Source organism: Delphinapterus leucas, chromosome 7, assembly GCF_059928025.1.
Source record: "Delphinapterus leucas isolate spDelLeu-1000000601 "Yukka" chromosome 7, BTC_Dleu_Yukka2, whole genome shotgun sequence".
NCBI classification, from domain to species: domain Eukaryota; kingdom Metazoa; phylum Chordata; class Mammalia; order Artiodactyla; family Monodontidae; genus Delphinapterus; species Delphinapterus leucas.
In genome coordinates, this window is record NC_143135.1 from 84,528,227 (window position 1) to 84,544,864 (window position 16,638).

General features: G+C 37.2%; 1 protein-coding gene across 1 annotated transcript in view; it reads left to right on the plus strand.

Moving 5' to 3' along the window:
- Nucleotides 1-4,796: 4,796 nt before the first annotated feature.
- The window catches only part of ELMOD1 (ELMO domain containing 1), a 45,610-nt gene continuing 33,768 nt past the window's right edge, over nucleotides 4,797-16,638 (plus strand). Inside the window, exons 1-4 of the mRNA XM_089915490.1 lie at nucleotides 4,797-5,731; nucleotides 5,869-5,897; nucleotides 6,746-6,843; nucleotides 9,907-10,036. Of these exons, the coding sequence (XP_089771616.1) occupies nucleotides 5,455-5,731; nucleotides 5,869-5,897; nucleotides 6,746-6,843; nucleotides 9,907-10,036 (534 nt within the window). The 5' untranslated portion in view covers nucleotides 4,797-5,454. The remainder of the gene's footprint in view (nucleotides 5,732-5,868; nucleotides 5,898-6,745; nucleotides 6,844-9,906; nucleotides 10,037-16,638) is intronic.

Sequence of the window (16,638 nt, forward strand, 5' to 3'; positions counted from 1 at the left end):
AAAAATATATTATTCCACACATGTTCTTTCCAAACATTTTTCTATTTGATAAGCATATTATGGACATTTTATGTTATTAGTTACTCCAGAATACAATTCTAATGCCTACAAAGGATTCTACCACATTTTAGTGTAGAAATTTAGTTACTTATATGTTTCCTCCATTCCCTGTGCATTTAAAAAAATTTTTTTAACATGTTTACTGGAGTATAATTGCTTTACAGTAGTGTGTTAGTTGCTGCTTTACAACAAACTGAATCAGCTATACATATACATATATCCCCATATCTCCTCCCTCTTGTATCTCCCTCCCACCCTCCCTATCCCACCCCTCTAGGTGGACACAAAACACCAAGCTGATCTCCCTGTGCTATGTGGCTGCTTCCCACTAGCTATCTGTTTTACATTTGGTAGTGTATATAAGTCCATGCCACTCTCTCACTTCATCCCAGGTTACCCTCCCCCCTCCCATGTCCCCAGGTCCATTCTCTACATCTGCATCTTTATTCCTGTCCTGCCCCTAGGTTCTTCAGAACCACTTTTTTTAGATTCCATATATATGTGTTAGCATACAATGTTTGTTTTTCTCTTTCTGACTTACTTCACTCTGCATGACAGACTCTACATCCATCCACCTCCCTACACGTAACTCAGTTTTGTTTCTTTTTATGGATGAGTAATATTCCATTGTATATATGTGCCACATGGACACTTAGGTTGCTTCCATGTCCTGGCTATTGTAAATAGAGCTGCAGTGAACACTGTGGTACATGACTCTTTGAATTATGGTTTTCTCAGGGTATATGCCCAGTAGTGGGATTGCTGGGTCATATGGTATTTCTTTTTAGTTTTTTAAGGAACCTTCATAGTGTTCTCCATAGTGGCTGTATCAATTTATATTCCCACAAACAGTACAATGTAAATTTTCTCCACACCCTCTCTAGCATTTATTGTTTGTAGATTTTTTGATGATGGCCATTCTGACTGGTGTGAGGTGATACCTCATTGTAGTTTTGATTTGCATTTCTCTAATGATCAGTGATGTTGAGCATCCTTTCATGTGTTTGTTGGTAATCTGTATATCTTCTTTGGAGAAATGTGTCTTTAGGTCTTCTGCCCCTTTTTGGATTGGGTTGTTTGTTTCTTTGATATTGAGCTGCATGAGCTGCTTGTAAATTTTGGAGTTTCAATCCTTTGTCAGTTGCTTCATTTGCAGATATTTTCTCCCATTCTGAGGGTTGTCTTGTCTTATTGTTTATGTTTTCCTTTGTTGTGCAGAAGCTTTTAAGTTTCATTAGGTCCCATTTGTTTTTATTTCCTTTTCTGTAGGAGGTAGGTCAAAAAGGATCTTGCTGTGATTTATGTCATAGAGTGTTCTGCCTATGTTTTCCTCTAAGAGTTTTACAGTGTCTGGTCTTACATTTAGGTCTTTAATCCATTTATTTGTTGTTTTTCCCTTGCTGCTTTTAATATTTTTTTCTTTGTATTTAACTTTTGATAGTTTGATTATTATCTGTCTTAGCATGTTTCTCCTTGGATTTATCCTGTATGGGACTCTCCGTTCTTCCTGGACTTGACTGACTATTTCCTTCCCCATATTAGGAAAGTTTTCAACCATAATCTCTTCAAATATTTTCTCAGTCCCCTTCTTTTTCTCTTCTTCTTCTGGGACCCCTATAATTCTAATGTTGGTTCGTTTAATGTTGTCCCAGAGGTCTCTGAGACTGTCCTCAATTCTTTTCATTCTTTTTTCTTCATTCTGCTCTGCAATAGTTATTTCCACTATTTTATCTTCCAGGTCACTTACCTGTTCTTCCTCCTCAGTTATTCTGCTATTGATTCCTTCTAGAGAATTTTTAGTTCCATTTATTGTGTTGTTCATCATTGTTTGTTTGCTCTTTAGTTCTTCTAGGTCTTTGTTAAACATTTCTTGTATTTTCTCCATCCTATTTCCAAGATTTTGGATCATCTTTACTATCATTACGCTGAAATCTTTTTCAGGTAGACTGCCTATTTCTTCTTCATTCTTTTGGTCTGGTGGGTTTTTACCTTTTTCCTTCATCTGCTGTGTGTTTCTCTGTCTTCTCATTTTGCTTAACTTACTGTGTTTGGGGTCTCCTTTTCACAGGCTGCAGGTTCGTAGTTCCCATTGATTCTGGTGTCTGCCCCCAGTGGCTAAGGTTGGTTCAGTGGCTTGTGTAGGCTTCCTGGTGGAGGGGACTGGTGCTTGTGTTCTGGTGGATGAGGCTGGATCTTGTCTTTCTGTTGGGCAAGACTGAATCTGGTGGTGTGTTTAGGGGTGTCTGTGACCTTATTATGTTTTTAGGCAGCCTCTCTGCTAATGGGTGGGGGTGTGTTCCTGTCCTGCTCGTTGTTTGGCATAGGTGTCCAGTACTGTAGCTTGCTGGTAGTTGAGTGGAGCTGGGTCTTAGCATTGAGATGGAGATCTCTGGGAGAGCTTTCACCATTTGATATTACATGGAGCTGGGAGGTCTCTGGTGGACCAGTGTCCTGAACTTGGGATTCCCACCTCAGAGGCACAGGCCTGACACCTGGCTGGAGCACCTAGAACCTGTCAGCCATGTGGCTCAAAAGAAAAGGGAGAAAAAAAAGAAAGAAAGAAAAAAATAAAATAAAGTTATTAAAATAAAAAATACTAAAAATTAAAAAGTAATAAAAGAAAGAAAGAAAGAAGAGAGCAACCAAACCAATAAACAAATCCACCAATGATAACAAGCACTAAAAAGTATACTAAAAAAAAAAATTTAAACAAACAAAAAAAACCCAGACAGAACCCTAGAACAAATGGTAAAAGCAAAGCTATGCAGACAAGATCACACAAAGAAGCATACACATACACACAAAAAGAGAAAAAGGAAAAAAAGTATATATATATATTAAAAAGAAAAAGGGAAGAGAGCAACCAAATCAATAAACAGATCTACCAATGTTAATAAACTCTAAATACTAAACTAAGATAAACATAAAACCAGAAACAAATTAGATGCAGAAAGCAAACTCCAAGTCTACAGTGGCTTCCAAAGTCCACCACCTCAATTTTGGGATGATTCATTGTCTACTCAGGTATTCCAGAGATGCAGGGTACATCAAGTTGATTGTGGAGATTTAATCTGCTGCTCCTGAGGCTGCTGGGAGAGATTTCCTTTTCTCTTCTTTGTTCACACAGCTCCTGGGGTTCAGCTTTGGATTTGGCCCCGCCTCTGTGTGTAGGTCGCCGGAGGGCTTCTGTTTTTCGCTCACACAGGAAGGAGTTAAAGGAGCTGCTGATTCGGGGGCTCTGGCTCCCTCAGGCCGGGGGGAGGGAAGGGTACACAATGTGGGGTGAGCCTGTGGCGGCAGTGGCCGGCGTGACGTTGCACCAGCCTGAGGTGTGCCGTCTGTTCTCCCAGGGAAGTTGTTCCTGGATCACAGGGCTCTGGCAGTGGCGAGCTGCACCGGCTCTCAGGAGGGGAGGTGTGGATAGTGACCTGTGCTTGCACACAGGCTTCTTGGTGACTGCAGCATCAGCCTTAGTGTTTCATGCCCATCTCTTGTGTCCTCACTGATAGCCATGGCTCACGCCCATTTCTGGAGCTTGTTTAGGCAGTGCTCTGAATCTCCTGTCCTCATGCAACCCGAAACAATGGTCTCTTGCCTCTTAGGCAGTTCCAGACTTTTTCCTAGACTCCCTCCCAGCTAGCTGTGTTGCACTAGCCCTCTTTAGGCTGTGTTCACGCAGCCAATCCCAGTCCTCTCCCTGGGATCTGACCTCCGAAGCTGGAGCCTCAGCTCCCAGCCCCCACCCGCCCTGGCAGTTGAGCAGACAAGCCTCTCAGGCTGGTGAGTGCTGATCAGCACTGATCCTCTGTGCGGGAATCTCTCCGCTTTGCCCTCTGCACCCCTGATGCTGCACTCTCCTCCATGGCTCCGAGGCTTCCCCCCCTCCACACCTCTGCCAGTGAAGGGTCTTCCTAATGTGTGGAATCTTTTCCTCCTTCACAGCTCCCTCCCAGAGGTGCAGGTCCTGTCCCTATTCTTTGTCTCTGTTTTTCCTTTTTTCTTTTGCCCTACCCAGGTAAGTTGGGAGTTTCTTACCTTTTGGGAAGTTTGAGGTCTTCTGCCAGCATTCAGTAGGTGTTCTGTAGGAGTTGTTCCACATGTAGATGTTTTCCTGATGTATTTGTGGGGAAGAAGGTGATCTCCATGTCTTACTCCTGTGCCATCTTGAAGGTCTCTGTCCCAGTGCATTTATATGATATAGACCATGATTTTGTATAAGTCAGTTGGAATTGTTGTTTTTAACTCAGGCTGTTCAAGATATTGGAGCCAGAGCAATTTTACAAAGGAACACAATCAAGGTTTTGGTTCAAATTCAGGGATTAATCACATCATTGAGGATATTAATTAACTACACAAATTCATCTTAATGACCCTGGATCACCTTATGTTAGAGCTGGGGGGAATTAGTGAACATATGAGAAAAAGAAATATCTTTTAGAAATCACACCAATAGGAAGTAATATAAATAATTCTGCCTTCTAGGAAAATAATTCTGCCTTCTAGGAAAACTCTAGTATTCAGAGAAGAAGGGTTGAATATAAGTTCCTGGATGATAAGTCCTCTTTACTTCTACAGCTTGAGTCATTTTGAGATGCTGAGCAGTCCCATGAAGTAGTAGACACTCACATATTAAAAACTAAAAGTTGGCATAAAACACAAATTCACATGTGCCAGAGGCATTGTGAATAAGTGCATGATTGGTGGCCATATACTTTATAGTTTGTTAAGGTATTATTGGAGTGAGATAGGGTGTGCAATGAAGAAAACTTTGTTTAGCAGGAGTCAAGAACAAACTTGTCAAGAGGCGGAGTTTTTGGAAGGTTTATATCAGAGAATGTTGAAGAACCGAAGGTCAACATGCTTGTTCAGTGAACTGTTGTGGAGGCATTCTGGCATATCCAAGAAGTACTGGGATTGGTCAGCAGAGAAGATGGTGGCCACACAACAAAGTCCTCAAAGAGGACAACACTACCAAAAGGAAAGCAGAGGGAAGGGGGAAAAAAATGGGAGCAGGGGAAGAAATAACACAGAAGCCAAAAATAAGACACTAAGGAGAAGCTGGAAGTGAATTGGGGCTGGCTGAGAGGCTATTCGTGGGGGCAGAAGATGAGAGATGCCACAGCATACCCTTTCCCTGTGTCTATGGGGGACAGCTTCTAAAACACAAGTGTTCTGTTTTCGAGGTACTGATTTGCTTTGAAAATATTTTTAGGCAAAGGTAGGAAAAGAATGGATCCCTGTGCTTCACTCTTAGTTTGTTGGTGTGTCAAATTTACTAGAATAGGGAATTCTGGAGCTTGCAGTCATAGTAAGTGTGTACTTACAGACCTTGGGCTTCCCTCCCAATGATGGGTTTTGTAGCTACCTCAAATAAAATAACATGGGGTTAGAATAATGAAATATGCTTGTAAACCCAGAAGTCTAATGATTGATTTTCTTCTGGGCTTGTTTGCTTGCTGGTGGTGGCTGCTTTCTATTCTCTTACAGAGTTCTATTGGAAGAGTGCTATCTTTTGTTTTTGACAGAATGCTGATCCAGGTGTGCCTGTATTTTTACTGTAAATTTTTGTGGCGTTGCCTGAAATTTGTAATGAGAAAGCTGACTGGAAGATGTGAACTGCAACGGATCTGTTACAATACCAAGCCTGGAGCTTCTAGAACTATGAAAATCGGTAAGCATGAAACAAAGCAGTAAGCAAAATGTAGGCTTTCTGGGATTGAGGATACACTGTTATTTTTCAGTATAGTAACTGTAAACCACTTGTAAAAGATAATTTTTGAATGGCTTTTTAAATCATCTCTTTTCCAGAAACATCACTGAGGGATTCAAAAAGTAAGGTAAGTAAAATTGTTCCTATATTTTTCAGCAACTTTTCAATTGAAGACTTACCTCCATCATCAAAAAGTAAAAATTTTAAGAAACAAAAAGATACTTTTGGCTATGAATACTAATGCAAACTGAGAAGAATGAATTGTTTTCCCATCACAAACCACTGTACTTTTTACATGAGAGCAGCCACTCAAGAATTTCTAGGCAGATTTATGACACACATATTACTTCATTGTTGAATTAATCCTTTTTTATACCTCTTTCCAAATCATAAAATAAATATTCCTTGAAAATAAGAGCAGTGGTAACTCTCTGGTATTTCATCAATATCCAAATCATTTAACTTTATACTCAAGATTTTCCAAGAAAATCAAAGAAGCCACTATGCTAGCATTTATAGCACATAGTTAAGCATCCACATAAGAAAGAAAAATCTGCTTCTCAAGATTCTTGAATATTTAATTTAATTTTGGCATCCTTAGGACTATATCCCCCATGTACTTCACACAGTCATAGACATAATGCCCATTAACAATGGAAGCCATGTGTGTTGAGTGAGAAAAGGAAAATATAATATTTCTATGTAAGTAGCTTAAAACAGATGAAGATGGTAAAAAAAACTTATGTATTTTTGTTTTGTTATGTTAATTACCTCAATCAGGAAAATTGTACTACCCCCACTGTGAAAATATCAAATTTACTAGAATTCAAATACTACATGAATTTTTTGCCTTTAGTTTAGTTTCTTATCTTCATATAGAAGCTTTAAACAAACATTTGAGGCCCCTATTTAAATAGACCCCACTTAAGACACCAGTGTTCATGACAAAGCAACTGATTGAAACATGTTTTCCAGCTACTGCAGACTTCAGTGAGTGTTCATCCTGATGCTATTGAAAAAACTATAGAAGACATTATGGAACTGAAAAAAATTAACCCTGACATAAATCCACAGTAAGAATATGTTTATTATGTTGTAAATATAAAACAGAAGTCACATGCCACATATTTAGTAGTTCTAAATACTCTAACTATGTTCTCACACGCTCTTTCTCCCTCTCTCTCTTTCCTGCCCCAAATAATCATCTGCATGTTGTGACTTTCAGATGAAAAATAAAGAAAAAAGATGCCTTTTTATTATTTGTAAATAGCAGCAGCTTTGTACTTCTGTTGTGATTTATGCTTATGCTTCTGAAGCGCAATGAATGTAAGAAATCTGGTGCATGCCCCTGATATCAGAAGGTGAAATAAAGGGAGCCCATTCATCAACAGTCGCTCCATATGATGCCTGTGTTTTACATTAACAGTAAATGTTCAGATTGTAAATGTGCCTGAGCTGATTCTGCTCCATAAAGAATATTTCTTCAGTTCATGACAGGCTGATAATCTTGGAGACAGTTTCTACCTGCTTGTGAAGAAGACAGGCATGTGTGGGAGAGAGAGATAGACAGTTTTTATATGAAGACTTTAGAACTTTGTAATTTAGTCATCTCATCTTGGAAGTATTAAAATGCATTTGGCAATGTACATGACATTTAAAATTAGCTTTATATTTTCCATTGTGTACAGGAATTTTTCTGTAAATTTTTAGGCTTAGGATATTGGGTAGAATAAATTCTGTATGCAGATATATTCAGATAAAGTTTAGGTAAGTAACAAACTGTCTTTTAGATGTGCATACTTAAGAACTTCAGATGTTATCACTAAAGAAAGCTTTTACTTGCCAAAGATGAGGAGCTGTAGTCAAAGGGAATTTCAGAGTGCACTTTGCATAGGTCTGTATCTTGAAGGGATTCTAGTACTAGCTGATTGAGGCTCATCACAAAACTCCATTTCCACGTAGTCTCCATAGTATTCTTCTATAGAAGCTTCAGCTAATTAGCTGCCTTTTCCTTATTCAGCCATTAAATGTGATTTAATTATACAGTAAATGTCTTTTTGAAACCTTCTGACATATTTTATTTCTCTGGGAAGCTGGTAAGAATGAAATTCATTTTAAATTAAGTTGAACCAAAAATTTATGATTACAATTAGGCATGAGAGATATATTAGACCTATAATCATATTTAGAGATTGGGTTAGATTTAATAGCAAATCTTTTCTGTCTCTTTTATGAAAGTTATATATTTCATTCAAAGGTGTTTCCTTACCATCTATTCTTTTGATTTCCTTTAGGGAGAAAAAACCCTTATAGGTAGTAGATTGTGTTTTTTAAAGCTCAATATGGATTTTAGTGGGGTTTTTTCCAGGTTGACATTGACATAATGTGATTTTTTTTAATTGAATAATTTTCTGGAAAAAAATCAAGAAATAGAGAGGGCTAGGGGAAATAATTTATCGAGCCGTTACTACTATTAACCTTACTTTGTTTTACACATTTTTTTCAGGTGCCACTTACAGTGGTGATAAGAATTACTACAGTAAAATTGAATTGGGTCCCTTGTTTTCTTCTTTTTTATTTCTACCACTCCCTTCTTTCCCTCAAAATTAACTCTCTTCTCAGTCCTGTGTTGATTTTATGGGTGACCACTGTGCCCTTTTCCTAAATATCTGATTTATTTTTTTTTAATTGAACATTCAATTTTATTTAAGTTTAGTATTCTGGGTTATCTGACACTGCCTTCTATGTTGGGAGTAAGCATACAATCCTAAAACTTAAATTTTTCTATTGCCCCCAACTTTAGACTTAACCTCTATACATCTCATCCCCCGCAAAAAAGATGATTATGACACTGTCATTGTGATTACAGTGACCCCCCAACTCCAACAAAAAATGCTTAAATTTAGTGAGTGAATTAGAAGTTGGAGTATATCGAACAGTAACTCTTAGGCTGAATCATATGCAATTGCTATTGTTGAATCACAAAAGTGAATAACTATAAAATTAGCAGGAAAAAATAAACATGAAATACTACCTTTAGATTAAAAAATGCCATCAAATGAGTACAGGAAGATAATTTATGTAACAGTAGTTTATAGGAAAAAAGGATCTTGGTGATTATTTAGCCACCTGTTTAATAAACTTGTAATGTTATGTGACTGCTTAAAGAGACCCTATTTTACTTTCTGTGTTGTAGGAGAGAAAAACAGCATTCAGATCACAGGAAGTAATGATCCTCTCTATGTCACGCTTGCCAGATTCTTTTTTGTTCCAGTGATACGTTTTAAGGGGACTGTTAATCATACAAACTGTGCATTCAAGAAGACTGAGCAAGATAGTAAAACATCTGAAAACCATGCCCCATGAGAAGGAATTGAAGGAAGAGGGGAGTTTTTTTGTTTGTTGTTTGTTTGTTTTTAACCCTGGAGATGAGACTAGAAGAAAGAATTCTTCCTGTCTTAAAATGAATAGGCATGGTAGGGAAAAGTGGAAATGAATTTGCTCTGAGAACAGTGTTTGAACCTCTTGGTAATAAAGAAAGCAGATTTTGTTTCAGCATAAGAATAGGCATTCAGACAAGTAGAGCAGTCAGAATGGAATGGGAAATTTTGTAAAGTACTGAGTTCTTTCTCTTGGCCTTGCCTTATCTGTCAGGGGTGCAAGCAGAGGTATTTTTATTGTTGTGGTTTTTATTTGTTTCAAAATTTTTCTTACCCCTAAGCCCCTGAGGGCTATTTATCTCTCTCTCACTGACACCTCCCCACACACACCCTTCTGAAGTGTTTCTGATATATCTACCTAGGGGAGCTAAATGATCCCTAAGAAACCATGATCACCTATATTTTCTACATCTTTCAAGTCACTTGCATAAAGAGCTCCCTTGTTTTTAAGCCATATTATTGCAATTTGGCTTAAGAAAAGGCTGGAATGAGAGGTACATTTTAGCCAAGTTCCACAGCTGTCCATGTGGAGCTTCAGTTAAAAATTGTGCTTCTATTAGAAAAATCCTATTTGAACAATTTCCAAATATTATATAAATATGAAAAGTCCTATTGTACATACATCAAGTGAACAAATGCCAGAGAATGTGTTTTTTTTTCCCTCATGTGTGTTTCTTCTATTTTTTAACATGTTAGGCTGGGAATCTCTCTTCAAGCTTGCCTTCTGCAAATTGTTGGGTACAGAAACCTTATTGCGGATGTGGAAAAACTGCGCAGAGAACCCTATGACTCTGATAATCCCCAACATGAAGAAATGCTTTTGAAGGTTAGTCCTTGAACACATTTCAGTTCTTCACTTAGGTCAGCTAATGTTTGCCAAGCTCCTGCTGTGTGCTAGGCACTGCTCTGGACATGGCGGGGCACAAAGGTGAATACAACATGGACACTGAACTAATTGGTAAAGCCTACATTTTCTTGCTGGTTCAGATGTTGGAGGTAAATTTTTCAATAGAAAATTCATGTGAGAAGTTAAATATAAAGCCAATTTTCATTTGGAATCTGAGAAAGCATCAGAGGTGATTTCTATGGCCTCTCACATTTGGCTCAAGTTTAGGTTGTTTAACTGTGTTGAAAGCCAATAGGAGAAATAGAATTTGTCAAAGAGTGACCTAGGATTTCCATTTACGACTTTTAATAGACATCAAAGAAGATGAAGTTGGTTTCTGCTTCCACAATGGCTCCCTGGGGAAATTACCCAAGATCTTAATGCTGATTATTTATTCATGTAACTTGAGTATTAGAAGAGTAAATAAAGGTTTACATATGGTGTATTAAAGTTGCTTGAAGAATAATATGCAGTTATAAATACTCCTTCTTGGCTGTCAAACAAAACCTTAAAAATCTTATTTGATCTGATAGTGTATTATGACACATCAATAAAACTTAAAAAAATTAAGACAAAAAAATTAAGACAAACCTTTAGAATTACTAATCTGAAATGTTTTATAAATTCATTTCTGAAAATAGATGCTTTTTAGGATGGAGTGCTTCTTTGTCCTTTCCTAGAATTCAAAAAGGCAGTAATGAAATTGGAGGAATACATTTGTTTAGTTGCCTTAACTTTATTTTATTGAAAGATGTAAATAGAAGCTGCCATTTAAAAAATGTATCCTGTTGCGTTTTTGTGTGGAGTGTGTATTTTTGTGTATGTAGGTACTTAAGCAGATGATTCATTTGTCTCTACTAATTAGTGCTAGACCTGATGTCAATCATTAAAATTAAAGAGGCCTGGGCTTCCCAGGTGGCGCAGTGGTTGAGAGTCTGCCTGCCAATGCAAGGGACCGGGTTCGTGCCCCGGTCTGGGAAGATCCCACGTGCCGCGGAGCGGCTGGGCCCGTGAGCCATGAGCCATGGCCGCTGAGCCTGCGCGTCCTACCAATGGTTTCTTCTTCCCTTTCTCCTCTGCTTAATTTTAGCCAACCTACTGGCTGAGCTTCATCTCTTTGATTGCTTTTTTCTTTATGTTCTGATAGAGATAGTCAAGTTTAATAAAACAAACTCAAGGTGGGAAATAAGAGGTGATATAAAGAGAAAAGAGGTGTTATAATTAACAGACTGGCCACAGCTCCGGAACAATTCATTAAAATGGCTGAAATGCCCTCTGAATCAATGACATTTGGGTACCTGCTATATGTCATCTTAGTTGATCTGTTGTATGTGTGCTGGCACAGGTTTTCAACAAATATGATTGAATGCATGACTTATTGAAGTCATTAGATACAGGTCAAGCACTTTTAAGATATGACTTTTACCTGTGGTCACAATTTGAGTATGTAGGTATTATTTTTTATAGTCACAGCTATAAGAGGTAGGCAAGGTGACAGTTATCTTTATTTTTTTCATCATTAACTTTATTTAAAAAACATTTTTATTGAGGTACAGATGGTGTACAATATTGTATATTTCAAGTTATACAGCATAGTGATTCATAATTTTTAAAGGTTATACTCCATTTATACTTATAAAATATTGGATATATTTTCTGTGCTGTACAAAATATCCTTGTAGCTTATTTTATACATAGTTGTTTGTACCTCTTAATCCCCTACCCCTGTCCTGACCCTCCATGCTTCCCTCTCCCAATTGGTAACCACTAGTTTGTTCTCTATATCTGTGGGTCTATTTCTTTTTTGTTTTATTTACTAGTTTGTTTTATTTTTTTAGGTTCCATATATAAGTGATATCATGCAGTATTTGTCTTTATCTGTCTGACTTATTTCACTTAGCATAGTACCTCCAAGTCCATCCATGTTGCTGCAAATGGCAAAATTTTATTCTTTGTAGGGCTGAATATATATACCACCATTATATATATACACCACATATTCTTTTTTTAAAAAATAAATTTATTTATTTATTTATTTTTGGCTGCATTGGGCCTTCGTTGCTGCATGCGGGCTTTCTCTAGTTGCGGCGAGCAGGGGCTACTCTTCATTGTAGTGTGTGGGTGTCTCATTGCGGGTGGCTTCTCTTGTTGTGGGGCATGGGCTCTAGGCGCGTGGGTTTCAGTAGTTGTGGCACACAGGCTCAGTAGTTGTGGCTCGTGGGCTCTAGAGCACAGGCTCAGTAGCTGTGGCACACGAGCTTAGGTGCTCTGCAGCATGTGGGATCTTCCCTGACCAGGGCTTGAACCCTTGTCCCCTGCATTGGCAGGCAGATTCTTAACCACTGCACCACCAGGGAAGTCCCTATAACCACATATTCTTTATCCATTTATCTGCTGATGGACACTTAGGTTGCTTCCATATCCTGGCAACTGTAAATAATGCTGCTATGAACATTGGGGTGCATGTATCCTTTCAAAGTAGTGTTTTCAATTTTTTCAAATATATACCCAGGAGTGGAATTGCTGGGTCATATAGTAGCTTTATTTTTAGTTTTCTGAAGCTGCCATACTATTCTCCACAGTGACTGCACCAATTTATATTACTACCAACAGTGTACAAGGGCTCCCTTTTCTCCACATCCTCATCAACATTTATTATTTGTGGTCTTTCTGATGATAGCCATTTTGACAGGCATGAGGTGATATCTCATTGTGGTTTTGACTTGCATTTCTCTGATGATTAATGATGTTGAGCATCTTTTCAGTGCCTGTTGGCCAAATTTATGTCCTCTTAGGAAAAATATCTATTCAGGTCTTCTGCCTATTTTTTAATCGGGTTTTTTTTTAAGTTTTATTTTTATTGAAGTATAGTTGATTTACAATGTTGTGTTAGTTTCTGGTGTACAGCAAAGTGATTCAGTTTCATATATATATGTATACACACACACTCACGTATATATATATTCTTTTCCATTGTGGTTTATTACAGCGTATTTAATATAGCAGTAGGAACTTGTTTATCCATTCCATATATGATAGTTTGCATCTGCTAATCCCAAACTCCCAATCAATCCCTCCCCTACCACAATCTGTTCTCTATGTCTGTGAGTCTGTTTCTGTTTTATAAATAAGTTCATTTGTGTCATATTTTAGATTCCACATATAAGTGATATCATATGGTATTTGTCTTTCTCTGTCTGACTTACTTCACTTAGTATGATAATGTCTAGGTGCGTCCATGTTGCTGCAAATGGCATTATTTCATTCTTTTTTATGGCTGAGCTGTATTCCGTCTTTATCCACTCATCTGTCAATGGACACTTAGGTTGCTTCTGTATCTTGGCTGTTGTAAATATTGCTGCTATGAACATCAGGGTTCATGTATCTTTTTGAATTATAGTTTTGTCCAGATATATGCCCAGGAGTGGGATTACTGGATCATATAACAACTCTATTTTTAGTTTTTTGAGGAACCTCTGCACTGTTTTCCAAGGTGGCTGCACCAGTTTCCGTTCCCAGCAACGGTGTAAGAGGGTTCCCTTTCCTCCACACCCTCTCCAGCATTTGTTATTTGTAAAGGTTTTAATGATGGCCATTCTGACTGGTGTAAGGTGATACCTCATTGAAGTTTTGATTTGCATTTCTCTAGTAATTAACGATGTTGAGCATCTTTTCATGTGCCTATTGCCCATCTGTATGTCTTCCTTGGAGAAATGTCTGTTTAGATCTTCTGCCCATTTTTTGGTTGGGTTGTTTGTTGTTTTGTCATTGAGTTGTATGAGCTGTTTGTATATTTTGGAAATTGAGCCCTTGTCAGTCACATTGTTTGAAAATATTTTCTCCCAGTACATAGGTTGTCTTTTCATTTTGTTTATGTTTTCCTCTTTTGGGCAAAGTCTATAAGTTTGATTATCCCCATTTATTTATTTTTGTTTTTACTTCTATTGCCTGGGGAGACTGCTGGTGCTGGACTTATGTTTGTTGAGAGTTTTTTTTATTACTGATTCAATTTCATTACTGGCAATTGATCTGTTCACATTTTCTATTTCTTCCTCATTCAGTCCTGGGAGATCGTACATTTCTAGGAATTTGTCCATTTCTTCTAGGTTGTTCATTTTATTGCCATACAGTTATTCATAGTAGTCTCTTATGATTCTGTATATTTCTGTGATGTCAGTTTTAATTACTCCTATTTCACTTCTGATTTTATTGATTTGGGCCCCTTCTCTTTTTTTCTTGGTGAATCTGGCTAAAGGTTTATCTATTTGTTTATCTTTTCAAAAATCCAGCTCTTAGTTTAATTGATCTTTTCTATTGTTTCTTTAGACTCTATTTCATTTATTTCTGCTCTGATCATCATAATTTTTCTTCCCTTCTACTAACTTTGGGTTTTATTTGTTCTTTCTCTAGTTCTTTTGGTGTAAGGTTGTTTATTTAAGATTTTTCTTGTTTCCTGAGGTAAACTTGTATTGCTATAAACTTTCCTCTTAGAACTGCTTTTGCTGTAGATTTTGGTTCATTGGGTTTTCATTTTCATTTGTCTCCAGGTACTTTTTAATTTCCTCCTTTATTTCTTCAGTGATCCATTGGTTGTTCAGTAGCATATTGTTTAACCTCCATGTGTTTGTGTTTTTTGCAGTTTTTTTCTTGTAGTTGATTTCTAGTCTCATAGCATTGTGGTTGGAAAAGATGCTTGATATGATTTCAATTTCCTGAAATTACTGGGGCTTGTTTTGTGCCCAGCATGTGATCTATCCTAGAGAATGTTCCACGTGCACTCAAAAAGAATGTGTATTCTGCTGCTTTTGGATGGAATGCATTGTGTGTGTGTGTGTGTGTGTGTTGTGTGTGTATACACATACACACACATATATGGATATATATATATATATATATATATATATATATATATGCATACATATAAAGTCCATGTGTCTAACGTGTCTTTTAAGTCCTATCCTTATTGATTTTCTGTCTGGGATCTGTCCATTGATGTAAATGGGGTGTTAAAGTCCCTTATTATTATTGTGTTACTGTCAATTTCTCCCTTTACATTGTTAATATTTACTTTATGTATCTAGGTGCTCTTATGTTGAGTGCAAATATATTTACAGTTGTTATATCTCATTCTTGGATTGATCTCTTGATCATTATGTAATGTCCTTCCTTGTATCCTATACCAGTATTTTAAAGCCTATTTTGTCTGATATAAGTATTGCTACCCCAGCTTTCTTTTGACTTCCATTTGCATGGAATACCTTTTTCCACCACTCACTTTCAGTCTGTGTGTGTCTTTAGATCTGAAGTGAGTCTCTTGTAGACAATATATATACAGGTCTTGTTTTTGTACCTATTCAGCCATTCTATATATTTTGATTAGAGCACTTATTCCATTTACATTTAAAGTAATTGTTGATAGGTGTGTTCTTTTTGCCATTTTGTTAATTGTTTGGGGGTTGTTTTGTAGTTCTTTTTTGGTCCTTTCTTCTTGATCTCTTCTTTTGTGATTTGATGACTATTTTTAGTGTTATGTTTCAATTCCTTTTTCTTTTTTGTGTGTATCTATTATAGAGTTTTGGTTTGTGGTTACCATGAGGTTTTTATATTTTATGTATTATATATATGCACTTGATTGTTTTAAGTTTCTGATCTCTTAATTTCAAATGCATTTTAACAACCCTGCATTTGTACTCTCCTCCCCTCATGATTACTGTTTTTGAAATCATATTTTACATCTAATTGTTTTTGTATCCCTTAACTGCTTATTGTGGATGTAGATGATTTTACTACTTTTGCCTTTTAACCTTCCCACTATCTTTGTGTGTAGATGATTTCCTATCTTTACTGTACATTTGCCTTTACCAATGAGCTTTTTCCTCTTGTAATTTTCATGTTTCTAGTTGTAGCCCTTTCTTTTTCACTTACAGAAGTCCTTTTAACATTTCTTGCAAAGCTGGTTTGATGCTGCTGAACTCTTTTAGCTTTTCCTTGTCTATAAACCTTTTGATTTCTCTATCAAATCTGAATGAGAGCCTTGCCAGATACAGTATTCTTGGTTACAGGTTCTTCCCTTTCATCACTTTAAATATATCATGGCAGTCCCTTCTGGCCTGCAGAGTTACTGCTGAAACATCAGCTGACAGACTTATGGGAGTTCCCTTGTATGTAATGTGTTGCTTTTCCCCTGCTGCTTTTAATATTTAATCCTGTATGGAACTCTCTGTGCTTCCTGAACTTGGGTGACTGTTTCCTTTCCCAGGTTAGGGAAGTTTTCATCTATTATGTCTTCAACTATGTCCTCAGCCAGCCCCTTTCTCTCTCTGTTCTCCTTCTGGGACCCCTATAATGCAAATATTAGTGGTTACCATGAGGTTTTTATATTTTATGTATTATATATATGCACTTGTGCTTGATGTGGTCCCAGAGGTTCTCATTAAACTGTCCCCATTTCTTTTCATGCTTTTTTTTTTGTCTTTTCAACATCAGTGATTTACACACTCTGTATTCCAGCTCGCTGATCCATTCCTCTGTATCATTTAGTC